Source organism: Suricata suricatta, chromosome 2, assembly GCF_006229205.1.
Source record: "Suricata suricatta isolate VVHF042 chromosome 2, meerkat_22Aug2017_6uvM2_HiC, whole genome shotgun sequence".
Lineage (NCBI taxonomy): Eukaryota > Metazoa > Chordata > Mammalia > Carnivora > Herpestidae > Suricata > Suricata suricatta.
This window is the reverse complement of record NC_043701.1, coordinates 131,048,141-131,071,044: the sequence shown is the minus strand read 5'-3', so window position 1 is coordinate 131,071,044 and position 22,904 is coordinate 131,048,141. Positions and strand designations below refer to the sequence as shown.

At 38.8% G+C, this 22,904-nt stretch overlaps 2 protein-coding genes and 2 pseudogenes across 3 annotated transcripts in view; 2 read left to right on the top strand and 2 right to left on the bottom strand.

Annotated features, from left to right (window-relative positions):
* DDX21 (DExD-box helicase 21) overlaps positions 1-204 on the bottom strand; it is a 28,224-nt gene extending 28,020 nt beyond the window's left edge. Inside the window, exon 1 of the mRNA XM_029931798.1 lies at positions 38-204. Coding sequence (XP_029787658.1) covers positions 38-124 — 87 coding nt within the window. The 5' untranslated portion in view covers positions 125-204. The remainder of the gene's footprint in view (positions 1-37) is intronic.
* Positions 205-7,340: 7,136 nt separating this feature from the next.
* DDX50 (DExD-box helicase 50) overlaps positions 7,341-22,904 on the bottom strand; it is a 35,001-nt gene continuing 19,437 nt past the window's right edge. For both annotated transcript variants that reach the window (XM_029931796.1, XM_029931797.1), the window contains 7 exons: positions 18,099-18,260; positions 17,539-17,658; positions 16,698-16,771; positions 16,315-16,474; positions 12,891-13,025; positions 11,750-11,794; positions 7,341-7,838 (listed from right to left, as the gene is read on the bottom strand). In XM_029931796.1, the coding sequence (XP_029787656.1) occupies positions 7,563-7,838; positions 11,750-11,794; positions 12,891-13,025; positions 16,315-16,474; positions 16,698-16,771; positions 17,539-17,658; positions 18,099-18,260 (972 nt within the window). In that variant the 3' untranslated portion in view covers positions 7,341-7,562. The remainder of the gene's footprint in view (positions 7,839-11,749; positions 11,795-12,890; positions 13,026-16,314; positions 16,475-16,697; positions 16,772-17,538; positions 17,659-18,098; positions 18,261-22,904) is intronic.
* On the top strand, positions 9,714-9,978 carry LOC115304052 (annotated as a pseudogene).
* Positions 20,392-21,007, top strand: LOC115304045 (annotated as a pseudogene).

The window sequence follows — 22,904 nt, the reverse complement described above, 5'->3', positions numbered from 1 at the left end:
CTCTCAGCGCCCTAGGACCCTCAGCCCTCGGCGGCACCTTCGTATTCTGCTTTCGCGGTGTCTCCACTTTTTCCATGGCCGTGTCTGAGTCCAAATCGACGTCACTAAGGAGTTTCCCCGGCATCTTTCAGGACAAGCAATTCAGGCCAACCGGTTAGTTCCACCGCGTGGAGAGGAAGAGAGTGTCCTACCCATTTAGCCCACCCACTTTCGTCACTTCCGGTAGCAAAGCATTTCCTGCGGAAGCAGGAAGTCCCAGATAGGCCACAGCCCACTCGTTAGTGCAGAGGCACGTGCTGCTCCAGCTGGCTGTAAGTAATGAATTGACCGCTCACAAGGCCTGGAGAGTCCGACTGGGAGGAACCACAAAGGTTGGCAAACACTAGTATGATTCTCCCTAGGCCCGACCTGATAAATAACGTGTTTCTCCGTGGTATCTCCTCAGTGTACATATTACATTGCTGGAGTTTGCAAGATCCTTTCACGCACAGACGCGAGAAATGTGTATTCTTGACCACCTTGTGGAAACGTCGACACCAAAAGGAGATGCCCAGACTCACAAGCCTGGATAAGAACTAGAATTCAGTCGGATATGCTCATTCCTTCCTGCGTGCATGTAGACATACCCCGAACATTCAGTGTCAGGAGAAACAAGGCAATATACAATACTTGTCATCAAGAAATTTTATAGACTCGTGGGAGATAGAGGAGTATCAGTTGTTCCGAAGACACAGAGAGGGACCCGAACCGCCCCTGGGACCAGTAGGTAGAGCACCCAAACCACATGGACCTCTATGAAAAAATACAGGGCTCTAGGGGCACCTGGGTGGCGCAGTCAGTTGAGCGTGGGACCTAGGCTCAGTTCATGATCTTGGGGTTCATGAGTTCGAGCCCCAAGTCGGGCTCCCTGCTATCAGTGCAGAGCCCACTCTGGTTCCTCTGTCTCCCTCTCTCTGCCCCTCCCTGGCTTGCACTCTCTCAAAAATAGAACATTAAAAAAAACCTTTAAATTAAAGATACAGGGTTCTAAGTCTTACATAATTGGGGTAATATACTAATTTGAGGAGTTGAGGAAAGCGGTCCATTGAGTGATCTATGACAATGTTACTAAACTCTGAAGAACTAGTGATCCAAAGAATTGGGAATCGTTTTAAAAAATCCATTTAAATCACGCCTGGCTTTGAAAGCCTGCACTGCTTGGTATTTGATTTTGCACACATTACTTAATCTGAACCTGAGTGCATGAAGTCGGGATAACAAACTTATCTAATGGGCTGAGAAAATTAAGATAATGAATGCAAAGAGTCAGCAGTGTCTGGCACAAAAAGCACAATAAATGAAAGCTATTAAAACTTGTAAGTATTTAAAAAGACAACTTAAAATATAATCATTTTATGACAAATAAATGCGGAAGTTTTATTTCTGTATTTCATAAGATTAGCTTTTACTGCACATTTTAAAATGACAATTTAATGGAAAATTTTCATGGTTCACATAAAACTTGTTACTTGATGTTTCAGTCTGAATTTTTTAACAGGTAAATTTACGTAAATCTACAGCAACTCTTTAACTTATACTCTGTGATATCTTTGAGCTAGGAACCTCGATTTAACCATTTTGTATCCCAAAGATTTCAAACAGCACCTGGTACACAGGCACATAGTAGACTGACACTAAAAGTTGACTAACCATTAAAATGGCAATGTCGGGGTTTGGGGGAGAGAAGGAAATCTTTTGAAATAAATTTTAACTGTATGCCCAGGCAGGAAAGTAATTTAGTCATCCTGGTATTAGGTGTAGAAGGGGGAGGAAGCATGAATGCAATCAACCAACTGATAAAAATACTTAACATCTAGGATTTCAGCATTGTGCATGGGACGTTGAAGTACCTTAGTGAAGGCCCAATCCCTCCCTTAAGGAAGCTCTGTGACACTGCTATAAACAATACAGGGACATTTATATTACCAATAGATGTTCAACAAGTGAGAGCGCCCAGAACACTATTTAATGGAAAGCTGTTGTCAACACTTATAAAATATGTAATTTCCTTTGTAATATACCTGCACATAGGCAGAAGGCCAAAAGTCTAAGAGGAAGCATGCAAAGGCCCTTTCTGGCTCAAAGGGAGCCAAATTACTGTATTAAATCTAGTTATCAGTATAAAATTAAGCAACAAGTAGAAAAAAATAGGTCTTACATATACATTTGATTGGAAATGTAAAGTTCTGGATATTGATTCTGCCAGACCAGTTTCCTCTGATATAGATGTCATGTTTTCACAAAATGGAGAGAGAATTTCTACTTCAAAACGTATGCATACACACACTGATTCAAAAGTCTGCACAATATGTTAGCAGTAATTATCTGAGTGATGTGATTATGGATGGTTTTTATTTTCTTCCATTTGCTCCTCTATTTTTTCAAAATTTCAACAATGGACGCATATTACTAATATGAAAAAAAGGAATATAATTTTAAAAACCTTATTAAACACTACCCACAAAACACATGAAACAAAACAATGTGAGAGGAAGCTCACATTCACACCTCCTAAATGTGAATTCATTATTCAAATTTCTAATGCTGAAGGGAATAAAACAGACATTTACAAGTTCAAAAACTGAAGATCTGGGTAACTGATTTAATGAAGTTCAAAAAGCTGTTAAGTGACCACACTAGGGCACAAATACCAAACTGGAGGCTCTGAATAGCCGAAAGGTGGAAGTGTGAAGGTGCTGGGCTCCATGAGGAAACAGCAAAGGGGCTAACTGCAGCCCAAAGCTGATAATTCTGCCCCCACCTTCTACTAGAAGGTATGGAAAGCTATTACTTAATCTTAGGACCTGCCCCATCTTCTAATAGGGAAGCCAGCCTTTACCAAGTGGACCTCTAAAATCTACCTCCACCCTGCTAGCCCACACTTACATGCGTTATATTTTTCACTCATTTTCCTGAAAGCCTTCAACGGGTTTCAAAACAAGGCCTACAAAGCCTTCTGAGATACCACTTTACCTCATTCTCATCGCTGCTTTCCTCACAGAACCCTAGCAATGAGAGTGATTTCTCGTTCACCATACTGAGACCTTGTTTTATTAGCTATACTGTGCCTTTGCCTGGATGTCTATTCCCACTTTGCTTCTTTTACCTGACTTAATTCATTTTCAATCATGTCCAAAAAGCTTTCTCTGAACTCCTACCCCCTTTCCTGGGCTAAGTGCCCTTGTGCAGAGCTCCCAAATTATTGCACTTAGTCATTGCCATGGACCTAGGTTTATGTGACCATTTATTTCACTAGACTCTGAGCTATTGAGGGCAGAGACCAGGCACACATTATTGACCTCTGTACCCCAAACACAGTGCCTGGGGCATTGTAGGTATACAATTTACTCTGACTAAAGAACTAGTACTCATGCACCTTTGTAGGAATGAAGCCCCTATTTCATCTTCAGTATAAATCACAGCTCACAGCTACCCATATGCAGTCAACTGACTCTTTCCCCCTGCCCCCAGTCATGGCTATCTGGAACCCCATTTCCCATAATCAAAATTTCTCCCTTTCTCAATCCAACAATGAGTCCCCCCCACACACCGTAGCTTAACTGAAATCTGACTCTTGCTGAAAAATACCATACCTGAGCCTTTCCAACACACATTGCTCATTCCCCCATATCCTGTGTACCCTGGTATCCATGACCTCTTCTTTTCCTCAAAACCATTTCCAAACCATTACTCCTTCACTATCATGTAAATGCCTTTTCCCTCCTGAAAACATGTGGGAATATCACCCTATACTTTTCTTGTTCACATAACTTAAATTCTACCATTCATTGGCTTAGTATTCCTCTCCCTCCTCAGTCCTAAACTTCATTGTCCACAAAAATACCCAAAGGATGCTGGATTCTCAGTTCTTTGACCATCTCATCTGAAGTGACCTTTGCCCCTCAACAGGCCTGCTACCAAACCCTGCACTTGTCTTCTCCCCAACTGCTCCACTCTTGAAATCTCAAATTCAGAGAACTTCAGTGACCTTCAGGCCCTTGCCCTTTCTGTATTCTCCCTGTTATCAACCGTACCTCCACTTCAATCCCTAGGCAATCTAGATTCCACGGACCATTGCTCCAATCACTTTTGCCAAAGTTCTTCATCCTTTCATCTCACAGAGTAAAACCCCAATCCTGGATCAGTCAGGGTCTCCCATCTCCATTCCTACAACAGAATATGGAGTGTTACTAAAGGAAATCACTCAAGTGCTCTAATTGCTGCCAGAAAAAATGAAGTCTCTAATCTCATCTGGACCCTCAGGTTGCCTAGTAAGCCCTCTATCTTGTTCTAAGGTGATAACTCAGCGTTTCTCCAGTTTTCTCAAATCTCCTAGTCTACTACTTCCCTCTTCACCCTCTGCAGATGACCATGAAAGAAGAACACAGAAAAAAAATAGAAGACATCAGGCAGGCGCTCCCTCAACTTTTTACCTTAACACCTGCAAACTCACCTCCATGATAATCATACTTTCCTCCTGGCAAAACGTGCTTCTACCTCTGATGCTAAATTCTCATTGCATAAGCTCATCCTTCTGGGTCTTCATAGAGATCTTCCATCATATGTTCTTTCTCTTCTCTCCTTTCTGGCTCTTTCCTGTAGTAGTATTCCATGCTCTTATTTCCCTCATCCTCCCCCAGCACACACAAAAAATTCTGTCATCTCATGTCTTTTAATCCAGCTTTGGGGCACCTGGGTGGCTTAGTCAGATGAGTGTCCGACTTCAGCTCAGGTCATGATCTCACGGCTGGTGGGTTCAAGCCTCGCATCGGGCTCTGTGCTGACAGCTAGCTCAGAGCCTGGAGCCTGCTTCAGATTCTGTGTCTCCCTCTCTCTCTGCCCCTCCCCTGCTTGCACTGTCTGTCTCTCAAAAATAAATTAAAAAAAAACATTTTTAAAAAATCCAGCTTTAGCTTATTCTTTCCTATTTACAGCCAAATTTCTGGAAGACAGATTTGTTGTCCCTACTTCTTTATCTCTCATTTCCTCCTGAACCCACTGTTCAGTGGTTTCTACTCTCAATACTTTATTACTATAGTTGTTCCCCATGTCAAATGTCTCCTTTTTGCCAAACCCAATAGCCATCTCAGACTCATCTTTTGGTTCCTTTGAAAGCCTCATACTTCTGGGCTTTCTACCTTCTTCTTACTGCTTCTTGATGGTGATGGGATTCCCTTCCTCTGTTATGTAGTAAATACATTAGTTTGCTTCTGGGTCTACTCCTTAGTCCTCTTTTCTTACTATACTTTCACTAGACAATCTCTTCCACTGCCTTAACTACAATTACCATGTTTTTTATTATTCCCAAATCTTTACACCTCTAGAATAGATCTCTCTCTTGCTTTAAACTTCTAAATCCAACTGCATACTGTGTATCTTCTTTTTAGATCTCATGGGCTATTCTATATTAAAATATACCTAATATTGAACTAATCAGGTCTCCCCTCCCTCCTCACAAAACTTTACTTGTTCTTCCTCCTAGTACCTTATCTCAGTGACAAAAATCTGTTTTATTCTTTTTGGTTGTTTATTTTTGAGACAGAGAGACACAGCATAAGTAGGGAAGCAACGGAGAGAGAGAGAGAGACGCACAGAACTCAAAGCAAGCTCCAGGCTCTGAACTGTCAGCACTGAGCTTGATGTGGGGCCTGAACTCAGACCATGAGATCATGACCTGAGCCAAAGTCAGACGCTCAACCAACTGAGCCACCCAGGCCCCCGTTTTATTCTTCTGCATCTCTCTCATCTTCCAATTCAATCAAGTACTGAGTCATAACCATTTTATTTCCTAAAAAAATTTGGGGATGCCTGGCTGGCTTGTTGGAGGAGCATGCTAACTCTTAATCTTGGGGTCATGAGTTCATGCCCCATTTTGGGTATAGAGATTACTAAAATAATAATAATAATAAACAACTTTTAAAAGAGCTTTGGAGGGGCGCCTGGGTGGCTCAGTCGGTTAAGCGGCCAGCTTCAGCTCAGGTCATGATCTCACGGTTCATGAGTTCAAGCCCCGCGTCGGGCTCTGTGCTGACAGCTAGCTCAGAGCCTGGAGTCTGCTTCAGTTTCTGTGTCTCCCTCTCTCTCTGACCCTCCCCTGCTCACACTATCTCTGTCTCTCAAAAATAAATAAAAATCATTAAAAAAAAATTTATAAAAAAGCTTTGGAAATCTATCCATGTTTCTCAATGTCACCCACCATTTAGCACAGTGGTTAAAATGCTGGTTTAGGAGGTAGACGTATCTGGGTTTAAATCCTAACTCCACTACATATGATCCAGCTGTATTCTAGACAAGTAATAAGCTCCCAAATGACTCAGTTCTTACCATGAAAATATGTTACCTACCATTAATGCAGACCACCAACATCTCTACCTTGGATTATTCCAAAGGTATCTTAAGAAGTCTCCTTACCTCCAATCTGGCTCTTCTCTGATCCAGTTTCTTCAGTGTAGCCAATAATCTTTTCTAAAATACAAATCTCATTATGTCATTCCTTACTTTACATCTTTTAATGGTTCACCACAGTCTTCAAGAGGTTTAAACTTAACAATGCACACAAGGCCTTTAAAATCAAGTTCCTATTAAATACTAAATTGTTCTCTCTTATTCCTACCCTCTGCCCATCACATGCAAACCATACTGAACTAACTGTTCAGACTCACTATGGTATTCTTAGGCTCTGGTTATTTGCATATGCTGTTCTCCCTGCCTGCAAACCCTCTCCTTTCTGAACTGTTCTTCCTACCATTCACACATACTTGCTTAGATTAACAGATATTTTTGCTTTACTTTTTCTCTTGGGTATCACTTCTTGAAAGCCTTTCTGACTCCTAAGGCTGGTTTGGTATACCCGATTTGGTCCTAAACATTCCATCCTACCTATCTTACTTAGCCTTTAGATGTTAATCTCATTCATAACTGTTTGTCTTTAGACTGTACATTCATGAAGATAGTGCTGAGCCTTGTTCACCATATCCCTAGTGATCAACACAGTGATAGGCATATAGTGGACTTCGATCATTATCTGGTGAATAAATTATTGAGCATACACTGCTTGCATACCCTTTAATTAACTATATCTAGAATGTAAATGTTATACCTAACCAATCAAGTCGCCAGTTTGTACAGCCCTTTAATGTAGAAGGGATTTCTTTTCTACTACATAGCCTATGGAAGGAATGATCTGAATACAAATACAACACATTTTTCAAAATGCAAGTAATCTTAAGATTAATTTAGAAGAATATCATATTTTAGAAGAAACCGTAGAAGATTACACTGACAAAATTCTTAACACATAGTGAAAAGAGACAATAAAAGGAGGTTTTTTTTATTCAAAGGTATAACTGGTAAGTAGATTTGTTTACAACCATTCTTGTGAAATACTTTTTAAAAAAATATGACCAACTTCTTCGCAAAGAGCAGACACACACCTCAACTATGATGACCTAATTTTTGGTGGATAATGTACATGATTAGGCAGAAATAGGCAAGCTCACACTGGTAGATTAACTATCAAATACTCAGTCAAAACTCCGCTTGTGGCCCCCGCTTCTTGATCGATTTCTATTCCCACTTCGTCTTCTACCATCTTGTCGAGTTCCTGACCGACTCCCCTGTCGACTCTGTCTACCTGACCGGCCCCCAGATCGACCTGACCGGCCCGATCGGCCCGACCGGCCACTTGACCAGCCACTCCTCTGCCTGGAGTTAGAAGATGTGTTTCCATCATAATATTCTTCAATTTCAGGTAACTTGGCTGGCAATGAAAGTATCCAGTCTGAATCATGCCACTCTGCCTGTGGGGGGAATTTAGAGGATCAATATAAGTGCAAAATAGAAACCAGAAGCAAGCATAGTAGGTACAGGAGATACTTTTTTTTAATATCCATTAACTATTAGCTAAAGGCCCTCTTTCCATTAAATTCAAAGTTTCTGGAGCAAAATTGAAAGCCAGAAAACAAAAATAAAAACATATTCAAAGTACAGCCATTAAAGTTCCTAAATTTTAGTCTTAGGAGAAATTCTTAGGCTCATTTTGAGGCTCATAATTTCATACTCCGTTTATACATTCTAAAAGGGAGCACTGATTTTTGGCATGAAACAAGTAGGCCAGTAACAAGTAGTGTATTTCTTTTATCAGTTATATTGACAGAAGCAAGAAGTGAGAGCTAATGATGGAGATTAAAACCTGTCAACACAGCTGAGGACAAAAATATGTAGCCATTGGAAATTATATGGTGTCAGGGTAAACTACTCAAGATATACAAATCAGCGCTCATAAGAGCATCCCTATGTTAAACCCTGCTACGTTAACTGTTCGTTGTGATCGTGAGTTGCCAAGGAAAGTGATTATTAAAATACCCTATTGGTAAGAGCAAGCAGAGACAAACACACATACCACTGGTGGCAATATATGATCAAAGACTTAAAAATGCACAAACTTTCTGGCCAAGCAGTCATCTTTAAAAATCATCTTATATCATATGTTTTCACTCATGTGGAAATTGAGAAACTTAACAGAGGGCCATGGCAGAAGGGAAGGGGAAAAATGTAGTTTCAAACAGAGAGGGAGGCAAACCATAAGAGAGTCTTAAATACAAGAACAAACACGGTTGAGGGAGGGTGATGGGGAGGGAAAAATGGATGATGGGGATTGAGGAGGGCACTTGTTGAGATGAGCACTAGGTGTTGTATGTAAGCAATAAAGTATGGGAATCTACTCCCAAAGCCAAGAGCACACTGTGTACACTGTATGTCAGTTAACTTGACAATACATTATTCTGAAAAAATAAATTAATAAATTAAAAATTAAATTAAATTAAATTAAAATGATGACTATCTTAGGGGTGTCTAGATGGCTCAGTCAATTAAGCCACCGAATCTTGATTTTGGTCATGATCTCACAGTTCATGAGGCTGAGCCCCACATCACACTGTGTGCTGACAGCTCAGAGCCTGCTTGGGATTCTCCCTCTCCCTTCCTATGCCTCTCCCCTGTGTGTACATGTGCTCTCTCTCTCTCTCAAAGCAAATAAATAAACATTAAAAAAAATTCATCTTGGGGACCTGGGTGGCTCAGTCAGTTAACTGTCTCAGACTCTTGATTTCAGCTTGCGCCATGACCTCACAGTTCATGAGTCTGAGCCCCAGGTTGGACTCTGTGCTGACAGGTAGAAGCCTGCTGGGGATTCCTTCCTTCCCTCCTTCTCTCCCTCCCTCTGTGCTGGCAGGTAGAAGCCTGCTGGGGATTCCTTCCTTCCCTCCTTCCCTCCCTCCCTCTGTGCTGGCAGGTAGAAGCCTGCTGGGGATTCCGTCCCTCCCTCCCTCCATCCCTCCCACTTCCCTTCCTCCACTTGTATATTTTTTCTCTTTCTCAAAATAAATAAATAAACTTAAAAAAATTCATCTAGGGGCACCTGGGTGGCTCAGTTGGTTAAGCATCTAACTCTTGGCTTCAGCTCAGGTCATGATCTCATGATTGGTGGGTTCAAGCCCTACATAGGGCTCTGTGCTGGCAGTGTGGAGCCTGCTTGGGATTGTCTCTGCCCCTTCCCTGCTCTCTCTCAAAAAAATAAATAAATAAAAAATAAAAAATAAAAAATAAATTCATCTTAAAGAGATTAACATGGCAATGCATAAAGAGTTAACTATACTACCCCTTTCTGATGGTGACAACCTGCCCACAAAAACAAGCCCCTCACGAAGGACCTCCTGTAGCCATCCCCAGAAGAGAAGAGGAAGGAAAAAAAAAGAAGCACCTGGTTCAGAGCCCCGACTCCTATTTCATGGATATGAAGTGCCCTAGGTGCTACAAAATCACCACCATCTTCAACCACAAATAGTGGTGCTGTGTGCAGGCTGTTCCACCTTCCTGTGCCAGCCAACAAGAGGAAAAGCAAGGCTTATAGGAGGCTCCTTCAGACAGAAACAGCAGTAAAAGCACCCTGAATCAACCTGAGTGGGAAACTATTCTAATAAACAGATTTCGGATTAAAAAAAAAAAAAGAGTTAGCTATACCATCATTCATGGCTGTCCTGTTTTAACAGTATACTATTGGAAATGACCTAAATGTCCAAAAACAGAACATTAAAAAAAAGTTGACCTGGCTGGCTTGGTCAGTAGACCATGTGACTCTTGATCTCAGGGTCATGAGTTCAAAACCCACATTGGGGGGCATCTGGGTGGCTCAGTCGGTTAAGCCTCCGACTTCAGCTCAGGTCAGATCTCATGTTCTGGTGGGTTCGAGCCCCGCGTCAGGCTCTGTGCTGACGACTAGCTCAGAGCCTGGAGCCTGTTTCAGATTCTGTGTCTCCCTCTCTCTGACCTTCCCCTCTCATGCTGTCTCTTCTGTATCAAAAATAAATAAAACATTAAAAAAATTTTTTTAAAAACCCACATTGGGCATGGAACCTACTTAAAATTAAAAATTACAAAAAAAAAAAAGAGCAAAGTTGACCACCCATATGGCCTAATGCAGGGAGCTATTAAAAAATAAGTAACTGTATAGTTGACAAAGGAATGTGTTCACAATATATTCTGAATTTTTAAAGACTTAAAAAACAGAATACCCAAATACATATATAAATATGCACAGTAGTGCAACAGTCAAATTCTATACTGAAGGACTCTAGTAGACCATCTCTTTCTTCAACAGCTAAAATACAAAAAAATTAAAAATTTTTTTTGTGTGTGTACTTATTTTTGACAGGAAGACAGAGCATGAGTAGGGGAGGGGCAGAGAGAGAGGGAGACACAGAATCCAAAGCAGGCTCCAGGCTCTGAGCTATCAGCACAGTGCCTTACACAGGGCCCAAATCCACGAACCATGAGATCATGACCTGAGCTGAAGTTGGCCACCCAACTGACTGAGCCACCCAGGCACCCCAAGATGAAATTCTTTTAAAAAAATTTTTTAATGCTTTTTATTTATTTTTGAAAGACAGAGAGAGACAGCGCAAGGAGGGGAGGGTCAGAGATGAGAGGGAGATACAGAATCTGAAGACAGCCTCCAGGCTCTGAGCTGTCAGCACAGAGCCAGACACGGGGCTCGAACCCATGAACCGCGAGACCATAACCTGAGCTAAAGCTGGACGCTCAATCGACTAAGCCACCCAGGCGCCCCAAGACAAAATTTTTTAAGTGACAGAGAAAGAAGCAAGAATCTATAGATTAAAAGAGACTTAAGAAGCACCAAATTATAATATATGGGTCTTACGTTCTAAGATATTCAGGAGACAAAAAATAAAAACATTTAGGAGATAATAGAGGAAATTTAAAAACAAAACTGGATGATATTAAGAAATTATTATTTTAGTGATTTGAACTATAGCATTATGGTTATGTCTTTAAAAAGTATCCCTCATTGGTATATGAAAATATTTATGGTTGAAATGATAGAATACCTAGAATTTCTCTCCAAAGCATACATACAGTAGAGTAGAAAAATGGATGGAAGTGACATGAAACAAGACAGCTGTGAGCTGATCACAACTGAAGCTGGTGATGGATAAATATTCATTATGCAATTCTATTTTTTTATACTTGAAATTAATTTATAATAAAAATGTTTTAAATGATACAGGCTAGATATATTATATAAAGGAAAGTTAATTGACTTAGGCATCATAATGATATTGTGACTTCTTTTGTATTACTATTTTAAATAGTTAAATATTCAACTATTTAACAGATAATATTTTTTAAATACCTGTAATCTTTCTGACTCAGCTGTAGGAACATCAAAGCAAACACCCTAAAAGCAAAATGAAAAAAATTTTTATTTAGATGCAGATGAGTTGAATTTTTACTAATACACTAATATCTGCGGTAATCTTACAATAGCTAAAAAAAGATAGGATGTGTCCTGTGAATGCTTATAAGATTAAAAACAAGTAATAAATAAATAATGCATGAGAATGGCTGTTTATTGTAATTTCTAAATCTGAAAAGTAAACACAATATCTAACAGGAATCTACTATTAAAAATGTATTCTCTAGAAAGGTTCTTGTAAACACTTTAACATTGTTCCATGTCCACTGTAAAATGATCCATGTAATACATTCTTTGGGAAATTTAGTGCTGGAAAATTTCTATCCTGAAAAGATGCAGTATTTATCAGATAATGAGAATATGACATAACCCAAGATGTTTCTTCTTTGGTACAGTGTCAATAAATTTAATTTAATTCTCAAGTACAGCAACTGGTCTAGCCTAAAGATCTTGTTAGATTTTCTCTGTCCTTCACATCTTTTCTGAATGCATATATTTGTCTCATATTGGCTACAAAACTTTTTTTGATGGTAATATATACACTTTGACAGAAATTATTATTTCCAATAAATAATAAAGTTAATAAATTCTAGGCAAGAATAAACCTATGTAGCAAAGTTGGATGAATACATATAACATGTTTTCTGAAAACCATTAGAAGAAATAGTCACTAAGATTAGAAATGATTTTGCTATTTCAAAAATGTATTAACAACCAACAGCAGGCCACTTAACAGTCAACATCCCATATTCTCTAAATAATAGAGCTGTTCAGCTGTTGAAATTTTAAGTTACTTAGAGTGTAAAACACATACAACCACAGATAATATGTGTATAAGAGCAGAAATTTAGATAACTTGGTTATTAGACAAACTAAGCAGAATGACTTACAGCTTTCTAGAGGAATAAGTTATTTATATAACTCCCCAAATTTACAACTGGAAGCAAACCATCACACAGAGAAAAACGTATTATGCACCCTATTAGACTTTGAAAAAAGAAAGAAAAAAATTTGCTGGTCTTCAGAAACATTTATAGTAGTTGATTAAAAAGTTTTTTATTTGTCTAGAAAAACCTACCATATTTCCTTTTAGGAGGCACATTCTGGTAATTTGGGACACAGCATTACTACTTAGCCTTCTGTTAAGTTCTTTCCAAGCACAACTGACATCCTGTATTTCTTCTGGGCTTTCCAAAGTCATGGTCACAAACCCCTTAAAAATTAAAAGTCATATTATCTTTGGGGGAAAAAAAGCAGCAAAAGCAGAACAATGAAGTTCTAACTTCATGACTTAACTGTACATTGTTCTGAGCCATCAGTATAACATGGCTGCTAAAAAATAACTTCTTTAAAACTATATTAATATAAGACTAGTGTTTACAGATCATTGAAAGAACCATTTTTTTTCATATTCCTGTAAAGACTCATGCTTTAAGAAATAAGCAGAACATCAGAGAAAAAATAAAGTAGTAAAGAATTAAGGAAATACTGAAAGAGTCAAAGCTTGGACTGGAAAAACAATAAGACATAAATCTCTTTAAACTTTTTTTTTTAATATTTATTATTTTTGGGGTGCCTGGGTGGCTCAGTTGGTTAAGCGTCTGGCTTCGGCTCAGGTCATGATCTCACAGTCTGGGGGTTCGAGCCCCGCGTAAGGCTCTGTGCTGACAGCTCAGAGCCTGGAGCCTACTTCAGATTCTGTGTCTCCCTCTCTCTCTGACCCTCCCCTGCTTGCAGTCTCTCTCTGCCTCTCAAAAATAAATAAAAAGCATTAAAATATTTTTTTAAAATGTATTATTTTTGAAAGAGAGAGAGAGAGAGACAGAGCGCGAGCAGGGGAGGGGCAGAGAGAGAGGGAGACACAGAATCCGAAGCAGGCTCCAGACTCTGAACTGTCAGCACAGAGCCTGAATCAGAACTTGAACTCACGAAATCATGAGATTATAACTTGAGCCGAAGTCAGATGCTTAACGGACTGAGCCACCCAGGTGCCCCTAAACTTTTGAAGGACTATTACATATGCAAAGATTACTTGTTCTGTGAAACTTCACTGAACAGCAAAAGGATCAGCATGAAGAAGATACAGGCAGGGATTCATGTAGTAATTTTTTTTAAGTAAGCTCTAACCCCAACATGCAACTTGAACTCACAACCCTGATATCAAGGCTTGCATGCTCTACTGACTGAGCCAGCCAGGATCCTCTCATTTATCTAAGAAATATCTGCTGAGAGTCCCCTATGTATGTGCCAGAGACATAGTTGGTGTTTAAGATTTAGCAGTAAAGAGTCCTTTCTCTCATGAAAGTTATATTCTAGTGTTGGGAGTAGGGGTGGTGGTGATGACGTGGGGAAGACAGTAAACAAATACACAAACATAAAATGCCAGATATATAATAAGCTTCATGAAGAAAAGGAATGCAAGACAAGGGAATCGAGAGTAAAGGGAAAGGTAAGCTATTTTAGACAGGGTAATCGGGGAGTATCGCTCAGTGGTAGAGCATCTGACTGCAGAGTTATCAGGAAAGACCTCTATAATACAGTGGTATTTGGAGAGAGACCTAAAATGAAGTAAAGGAGGAACCCACGTGGTATAAGAAAGAACATATAGAACAGTGCAACTAAGTGCAAAGGTCTTGTGTGGAAGTAGTTTTATGTTTGAGTAACAAGTAGGTTAGGGTAGCTGGAACAGGCAAGGGAAGAGTGGTAAGAGATGAGGTCAAAGAGGTACAAAGGGGAAGACCATGTAGGGCATTTGTGGTAAGGACTTTGGATTTTGGTTTAACCTATAAAAAAATTTCAAATCCATTAACACTTTTTCTAAGATATTTAATCAGAAGTTAGACGACCCATCTGCCAAAGAGGGATTCCTTTATTAGATAAGGGTTGGGAATAAATGACCTCTTAGATACTCTTTAGCCTAGAAGTCTGTCAACATTTTCCTAAAAACTATGGTTTAAGTATTTTACTAAAAAGTATTTGGTGGCAGGGTGCCTGGGTGGCTCAGCAGGTTAAGCAATGGACTCTTGATTTTGGCTCAGGTCATAATCTCAGTGTTGTAATTTCAATCCCTGCATGGGGCTCTGTGCTGACACTGTGGAGCCTACTTGGGACTCTTTCTCTTGCCCCTCCTCAACTCACACTCTGTATGTCTCTCTCAAATAAATAAACTAAAAATAAAAAATAGTAATAAATTAAAAACAACTAGAGGGAGTAAAAGATACCTTCACAGAGGGAATACATGGCAGTTTCCACTGTAAACAAGCGATCAAACTAACCAATTTTAGTACTGGAACAATCGGACATCATATGCCTCCTGATGTGATGTAGTATAAAATACATAGTATCACCCCAGGGTATTTTGGCCAAAACTATTTAACCTGAATATAAAATCACACACTGACATTACTTCCAGTTTACAGGAAAAGCTCAATAAAGGCAAAAGATATGTGATGTGTGAAAAAGAGAAAACCAGAAAAATCCAGGTGAAAAATTTTAGACTCTGATCTAGACAACATATCTATACTCTTTAAAAAAATAATAATAATAATGAAAATGATGGGAAAACAGTTCCAGATTAAAAGAGAAATATAACAGCAAATGTAACATATGAACTTGAATTTAATCCTGATGGTTTTTTTAAAACATTCATTTGTTTATTTTGAGAGAATGAGAGCAAGCGAGTGGGGGAAGGGCAGACAGAGAAGGAGAGAAAGAATCTCAAGTGAGCTCGGTGCAGAGTGCTATGCGGAGCCCGAACTCGCAAACCATGATATCATGACCTGAGCTGAGATCAAAAGTCGAACACTCAAGTGATTGAGCCACTCAGGTCAGGTGCCCCAAATCCCGAGGTTTTTTACAAATACACAGTATACATGTAGGGGGTAGGGGGTGGCAGGTGGGGTAGATGGACACATGAAGTCACTCCCAGCAAAATGACATGTGGTTAAACCATTAACACTTGCCAGATGGAAAACCTCAGACACACCAGATGTACTCATTTATCCTACACCACCAAACAATCACACGTAAGTTTACCTGCCCTGCTCCTTTTTTCCCTTCTCCCACCAACACTCTTTCTCTCAATAATTCTCTCTCTACCCAGACATCAGAGCTCTCTCATTGATGGGTCCGGTCACCCAGGGACTCTTCTCACTTATATCACAGAGAGCTGTAAATCTTTGAACTATTTGCAACCAATAGCTCTGATGTGGTTTGTTTTGACATCTGACACTGACCCAGCAGGGGACTAGGTCAGATAGTGTCACACCACACCCCTCCACATATACAGGCAATCCTTACTTTGCGTATGTAAACTGCACAGCATCTATGTTTTGATTTGCATGGTTCCATGGCAACTTACAAAATACACAGCTTTTGGTATGTAAGTTTCAGTTAACACAGTACTGGCAAAATAAAGGTTTCATGTTTTTCTCTCCAGGTAAATTATCTATGGTTCAATTTTAATCTTTTCTCAATCACATGATTTTCTAATAGATTTCTACCTTATCAGAGGTGATCAAAGATCGTGGTTCAAAACTTGATGCACCAGAAATGTGGGCTAATGCTGCAGCCAATGCATCAACTGCCCCTTTCTCTTCTATCAATCTCTGAGCTGATGGTCGGAAAAAATCAACAGCAGCATAAGAAACGGAAGCCAGAGACCTATGGTTTAAAAATAGTACATTTTTTTGGTCAAGACAAATGTAAAAAATTAAAGATAAAAGAATGAATGGGAAAAGAAAGAGCAACGTTTTCGTATTTTAATATAACTAAAAATCTGCTGGTAAAATTGGTGATTAAGTTTTCTGATATTGCAACTAGGAGAGCTTAAAGATGAATAGCCTAATACAAAAGAAAACTTATTCAGCAAGGTCAGAAAGCATACCTGATGGCATCCATGCTTTTAGATTTAACTAAATCCATTGTAGAAGGAACACCTACACGTTTAAAAGTAATTCCCTGAAAATGAAAGAATTACATTAAAGAAAAATGGAAGTCTTTACAATTAATTCTTAAATTAATATAGTTTGTTGAATTTCCATTTCTTGGACTTAAAGATTTCCAAGCCCCAGTTGATTAAAAGACCTGCTTTTTCTAATAAATCACCAATTACAAATTCTAAAAAGAAAAAAATTGAATTGCCCTTAGTTATAATCATGAAATTTCACTTACAAAATAAAGCTGATTCCGAAAAAGGAAAAAATATGTTTGCCTACCAATTTTTTTTTCTTACTACCTTATCTCATTTTTACAAAGTAGATGAAACTGTTTAAAAACAGACATCATAAAAATAGGAAAAAATGTAAAATACCATGAAAAAATCCAGGCCACAAAAAATGTATATAATTTCTTATAGAAACTGGCCATTGTACCATTACTCAATATAATCTTAATAAATACACCAAGACTATGTCACAGTCACCCGTGGACAGTCACAATGCCGGACTATGAGATAGTGAAATCACAATGTGCTTCTCATTTTAGAATCAAGAGAGAAATTCATGGGGAAAATGAGAAAGTCAGCTCTTCCATCTTCACAATAAAAGCTGTATCAAAACAAAGTCTTGCAGCTCATATAAATTTAGCTCTCCACATGCTTCACATCCAAATGCAGCTTAAACTGAGAAAATAGTTATAAGGATCTATTTGTGAGAACAAATATAAAAAGAGTTCTTTTCTAAGGCACCGTTTAGATAATAAGCCTGAAATAATTTAACTCTACTTACTGCTTTTTGTTCCACGTATCTTAGTTGACCTCTTTCTCTTGGCTGATAAAAACATATGCAAATCCCTGTCCGGCCAGCTCTACCTGTGCGTCCAGAACGATGAATATAAGACTCAACATCCTAAAAAATAAAAGAGGCATTTTTAAATACTTTTTAAAAAAATTCTGACCAAAAAAATCTGGCAAGTTATACAGTCATTCCGACATTCAAATAATAATGCTAATAACAAAACTACTACCACCAATAATAATATTTCAATCTTGTTCTTTCAACATTTTAAAGAACTTTTATGCTGAATTTTTGAATTTTTTAATCTACCTCTCTTCATATGACAACTTTTTATAATTCCTTTGCATGATTCCATGCTTCAAATCCATATACCAGTTAATCATTTGCTAAGGCATCAGCTTCTTACCAATTTAACACTATTAATAGAAAACATGGCTAAGAGCAAGAACAGATAACATATTTTGCATATCCCAGGCAGTATCTTGTAAATAAATAAAACGGCAATTTATACAGCTGTTCTTATATTCCCTAAATAAAATCTCATTTCTCACCTGGGGAGGAGAACTTTGAATCACCAGGTCCACCTCAGGAATGTCCAAACCACGAGCAGCCACATTGGTTGCCACCAAAACTTTAAAACTACCTTCCCTGAAGCCTTTCAATGTAATTTCTCTTTGTGACTGTGCAATGTCCCCATGCAAACACTGGGCATTCTATTTGACAAAACAGAAAAAGTAAGGGTACAACTCACACTTGCAATTGATAGCACCATAACACTATACAGTCTGTGCTTTTTTTTGTTTTTTAATTTTTTTTTTTAAGTAATCTCTACACCCAATGTAGGGCTTGAATTTACAACGCCAAAATCAAGAATTAGATGCTCTACTGACTGAGCCCTCCAGGTGTCCCAGTCTTATTTTCTGGTAATTACAGTGATGTTGCTTATTGTCCAAAGATTACAGAAAATAAATATTTAATATAAAATGTAAGCGCTTCCCTTAGTATCAGCCTCCTAATAATTCACCAGTCATTTGGTGAATACTCCTCCAGATTTTTAAAAAACCACACAAGACATACAAACCCACACGTAACAGCATATAATATTATGTATTTACTTATAAAAATGGGATCATACTATATACGTACCGTTTTGAAACCTGCTTTATTGCCTTAGCCATTTTTCCACATCTACAGACATAATTCTACTTAATTTTTAAAAATTGGGTATGATTTCTTCATATGGATGCAATGTCATTTATTTTAGAAATATCCTATTGATGTTTAGGTCATATCCAAGTTTTCACCTTTCACAATACTACAAGTACTATACTCTATTATACTCCTTTGTACTTACATCTCTGGACCACTCAGTATAGATGTATTTCAGTATGAAACATAACTAGAAGTTGAATTTCGGGGTCAAAAATTATACACATTTGGTGTATCTGAGTGGCTCAGTCAGTTAAGTGTCTGACTCGATCCCAGGGTTGTGGGACTGAGCCCTGCGTCAGGTTCCGCACTGAGCATGGAGGCTGCCTAAGAATCTCTCCCTCTTTCCCTCTCCCCCTCTCCCCATCCCCTCACTAAAAGCAAATAAATAATTTTTAAAATTATAAACATTTAACATTTTAATAGCTATTATAAAAGTGTCTTATAAAGAGGTTGTGCCCATATACTCTTCAACCTTTGAGTCTTTATTTCATCATAACCTGCTTACCCTGTGTATTGTGAATCATTATAATCTTTGTGAATCTAATCATTTAGGCAAAAATGATTTCCCAATGTTTTAATTTACATTTCTATAATATTAAATGAGTTGAGCTTTTTTATATAATTTATGTATTATCTTTCATTTGTACTAAAAATAATTTTCCTATTATAAACAAATTTCCTAGCGTTCTAGCCACTATTAAAATTAAAAAGTTCATAAAAAGTAGTAGTCCATATCTAAACCTTAGTAACTAAGTCTAATGAATTCCTGAGTGATTCACGAACTTGGTGTGCACTAGGTTCTGGAACAATCATGAAGAAACAGCCCTAGGACAGACAGGCTGACAGGCATTTTCAATACAGTATGATGATATATAATATGATCAAGTACACAGTGTCATAAGAATACTTACAAGGGAAACCTAACTCAATTTTGTTTAAGGGGAAGGCAGCACTGAAGCTGAGACATGACAGATGATAAGGAACCAATAATCAGGTAGAAGGAGAGCAGGAGGCTAGGGAGTTCTGGCAAAAAAAAGCTTCATACATAAACAGTGTGTTTGAGAATCTACAATATTTGTGTATTGATGAAGCACAGTATGTAAAGGAAAAAATGATTAAAGATGAGGCTGGAAAGGAATATGAATTGTATCCTGAGAACAATATTAAACAACTGAATGATTGTAAGCAGGACTATCATGAACATATTTGCATTATAGAAGAAACACTTTGATTACAATGTATAGAATGTATTAAAAAAATAGCAAAAACAGCAAGCCAAAAGCTAGAGACCTAGGTAGCACTCTGTTGTAGAATTCAAAAGACATCAGTGGCCTCACCAAGGCAGTGGCAATCACCACCTATGCATTCAACAAATATTTAGTAACCTACGAAATGTCAGGCACCAAGGATAAAATTACAAACAAAAATAAGACTGCCTGTATCCTCATGGTCTTAATACTTTGGTAGGGGTGATCGAAGTTAATCAAATAATGAGACATACAAATAAATTTAGCCAACAATTGTAATTGATGACGCACGGGTCTAAGAAGCAAACAGCATTCATAGGAGGGCTATCTGATACTGGGGAAACAGCAGAGAACAGTGGTCTCTGCCCTCGTGTGGCCGCGTCTGATGGGGAACCTGTCAATAATCAAGATAAATGTTGTAAAGTCAGGATGGCTAAAAGGTGATCCCAAGAAACCAAAGAGCAAGATGTCTGCTTATGCCTTCTTTGTGAAGACACGCAGAGAGGAATCTAAGAAAAACCCAGAGGTCCCTTTCAAATTTTGCAGAGTTTTCCAAGAAGAGCTCTGAGAGGTGGAAGACAATGTCTGGGAAAGAGAAGTCTAAAGATGTGATAGCAAAGGCAGATAAAGTGCGCTATGATCAGGAAATGAAGAATTATGGACCAGCTAGGGGAGGCAAGAAAATGAAGGACCCTAATGCCCCAAAAGCTACCATCTGGATTCTTCCTGTTCTGTTCGGAATTCTGCCCCAAGATCAGATGTACAAACTCTGGTATCTCCACTGGAGACATGGCAAAGAAGCTGGGTGAGACACGGAATAACTTTAGTGACAGTGAAAAGCAGCCTTACAATAAGGCAGCAAAGCTGAAGACATAGAGAAGAATGTTGCTGACTGTAAGTCCAAAGGAAAGTTTAATGGCACAAAGGGTCATCATGAGGAAGATGAAGGTGAAGAGGAGGTAGAGGAGGGGGAGGAGAAATTTAAAAAGGAGGAGGAATAAAAATAACTATCTGTTAAAAAAAAAAAAAAAAGGAGGACAATCTGACCTAGTTTGGAGCAAGGAAGAATTCTCTGAAAGTGGTGCTCTAGACTTTTATCTGAAAGATGAGTAGGAGTTGCTACGCAGGGAAGATTACAAGTTCAAGCGCCCTGTGGTGTGAGGAAACATGGCAGTTATGGAGAGTGTGCAGAAATGACAGGAAAGCAGGAAAGTATAACAAGATGAAGCTGGAAAGGGTAAGTAGGGGCTAGGCCATAAATGAATTCAAGAACTACTGGCAGATGAAACTTGGGAGACCTAGTGAAGAAAGGAGAAATGAGGTATAAAAGAAAGAAGGATTATTCTTGACTCCCAGATTTTAATTTTCTACAACAGTAGTAAGAAAGAAATGGACCATTTTCAGTCATGAAAGATAGCATCTAAAAATACTTTGTAGCTGGGGCGCCTAGGTGGCTCAGCTGGTTAAGCATCCTGCTTCGGCTCAGGTCATAATCTTGCAGTTCACAAGTTCGAGTCCTGTACTGGGTTTTGTGCTGACAACTCAGAGGCTGGAGCCTGCTTCAGATTCTCTCTCTCTCTCTCTCTCTCTCTCTCTCTGTCCCTCCCTTACCCACACTCTGTCTCTTTCTCTCTCAAAAATAAACATCTAAAAAATAACAAAAAAATAAAAATACTTTATAGTTAACTGAATGGCAAATGGTAAGGAAGAAAAGTCAAGGGTGATACGTAGATTTCTGGCTTAGGCTATGAGTAGATGTACCATTCAACAACAGGGAATGTTGGAGACAGAGAAAATAGAAAAACAGAAAAAAATGAATTCAATTTTAGGTACCCAATGATGGGTTGAGGTGTCTAGCCAGTAGGATGAACATAGGTCTAGATTCTGGAGACAGAGTTAACCTGGATGAGGATTTGGACATTACTGGCATGTGCACAGGAACCACAGGAGTGATTACTCATATGTATCTATATACATAGCTATGCTTCTTTATATCTGTACTTACTGGCTGCTTGCTATAAGAAAAGCATTGTCCTAAATACTTTAAATAAATGATTTCACTTAAACCTTAAAAGTGGAAAGAAGTATTTTTAGTATCATTTTTAAAAAGAGAACATAGGCACAGAAACATGGAAGTGACTTATTCAAGGTTACAAAACTAGGATATACAATTAGGATTTAAACCCTAATCTCTTTAACTCCGAAGTCCCTGGTATTAATCACTACACTCAGGAAGAATATACTGAGAAGAAACAAGTACAAAGATTAGATCTGTGAGCAATAGCAATATTTAAAATATAAGCAAGAATACGGAACACCTGGGTGACTCGGTCAATTAAGCGTCTGACTTCAGCTCAGGTCAACGGTTTGTGGGATCGAACGCCATCTCGGGTTCCACACTAATAACGTGGAGCCTGCTCAGGATTCTCTCTCTCTCCCTCTCTCTGCCCCTCCCCAACTTGGGCTTTCTCTCTCTCTCTCTCTCAAAATAAATAAACTTAAAAAAAATAATATAGGGGCACCTGGGTGGCTCAGTCGGTTAAGCCTCCGACTCTGGCTCAGGTCAGATCTCAGGTTTGTGGGTTCGAGCCCCGCGTCAGGCTCTGTGCTGACAGCTAGCTCAGAGACTGGAGCCTGCTTCCTGTTCTGTGTCTCCTTCTCTCTCTGCCCTTCCCCCTCTCATGCTCTGTCTCTCTATGTATCAAAAATAAATAAAACATTAAAAAATTAAAAAAAAATACTAATGTAATACAAGCAAGAACAGAAAAAATCTGGGTGGCCCAGTCTGTTAAGTGATCTGTTAAGTGTCTGACTCTTGATTTCAACTCAGGTCATGATGTCACAGTTCGCTGAGATCAAGCCCTGCAATTGGGCTGGCTCTGTGCTGGCAGCGTGGAG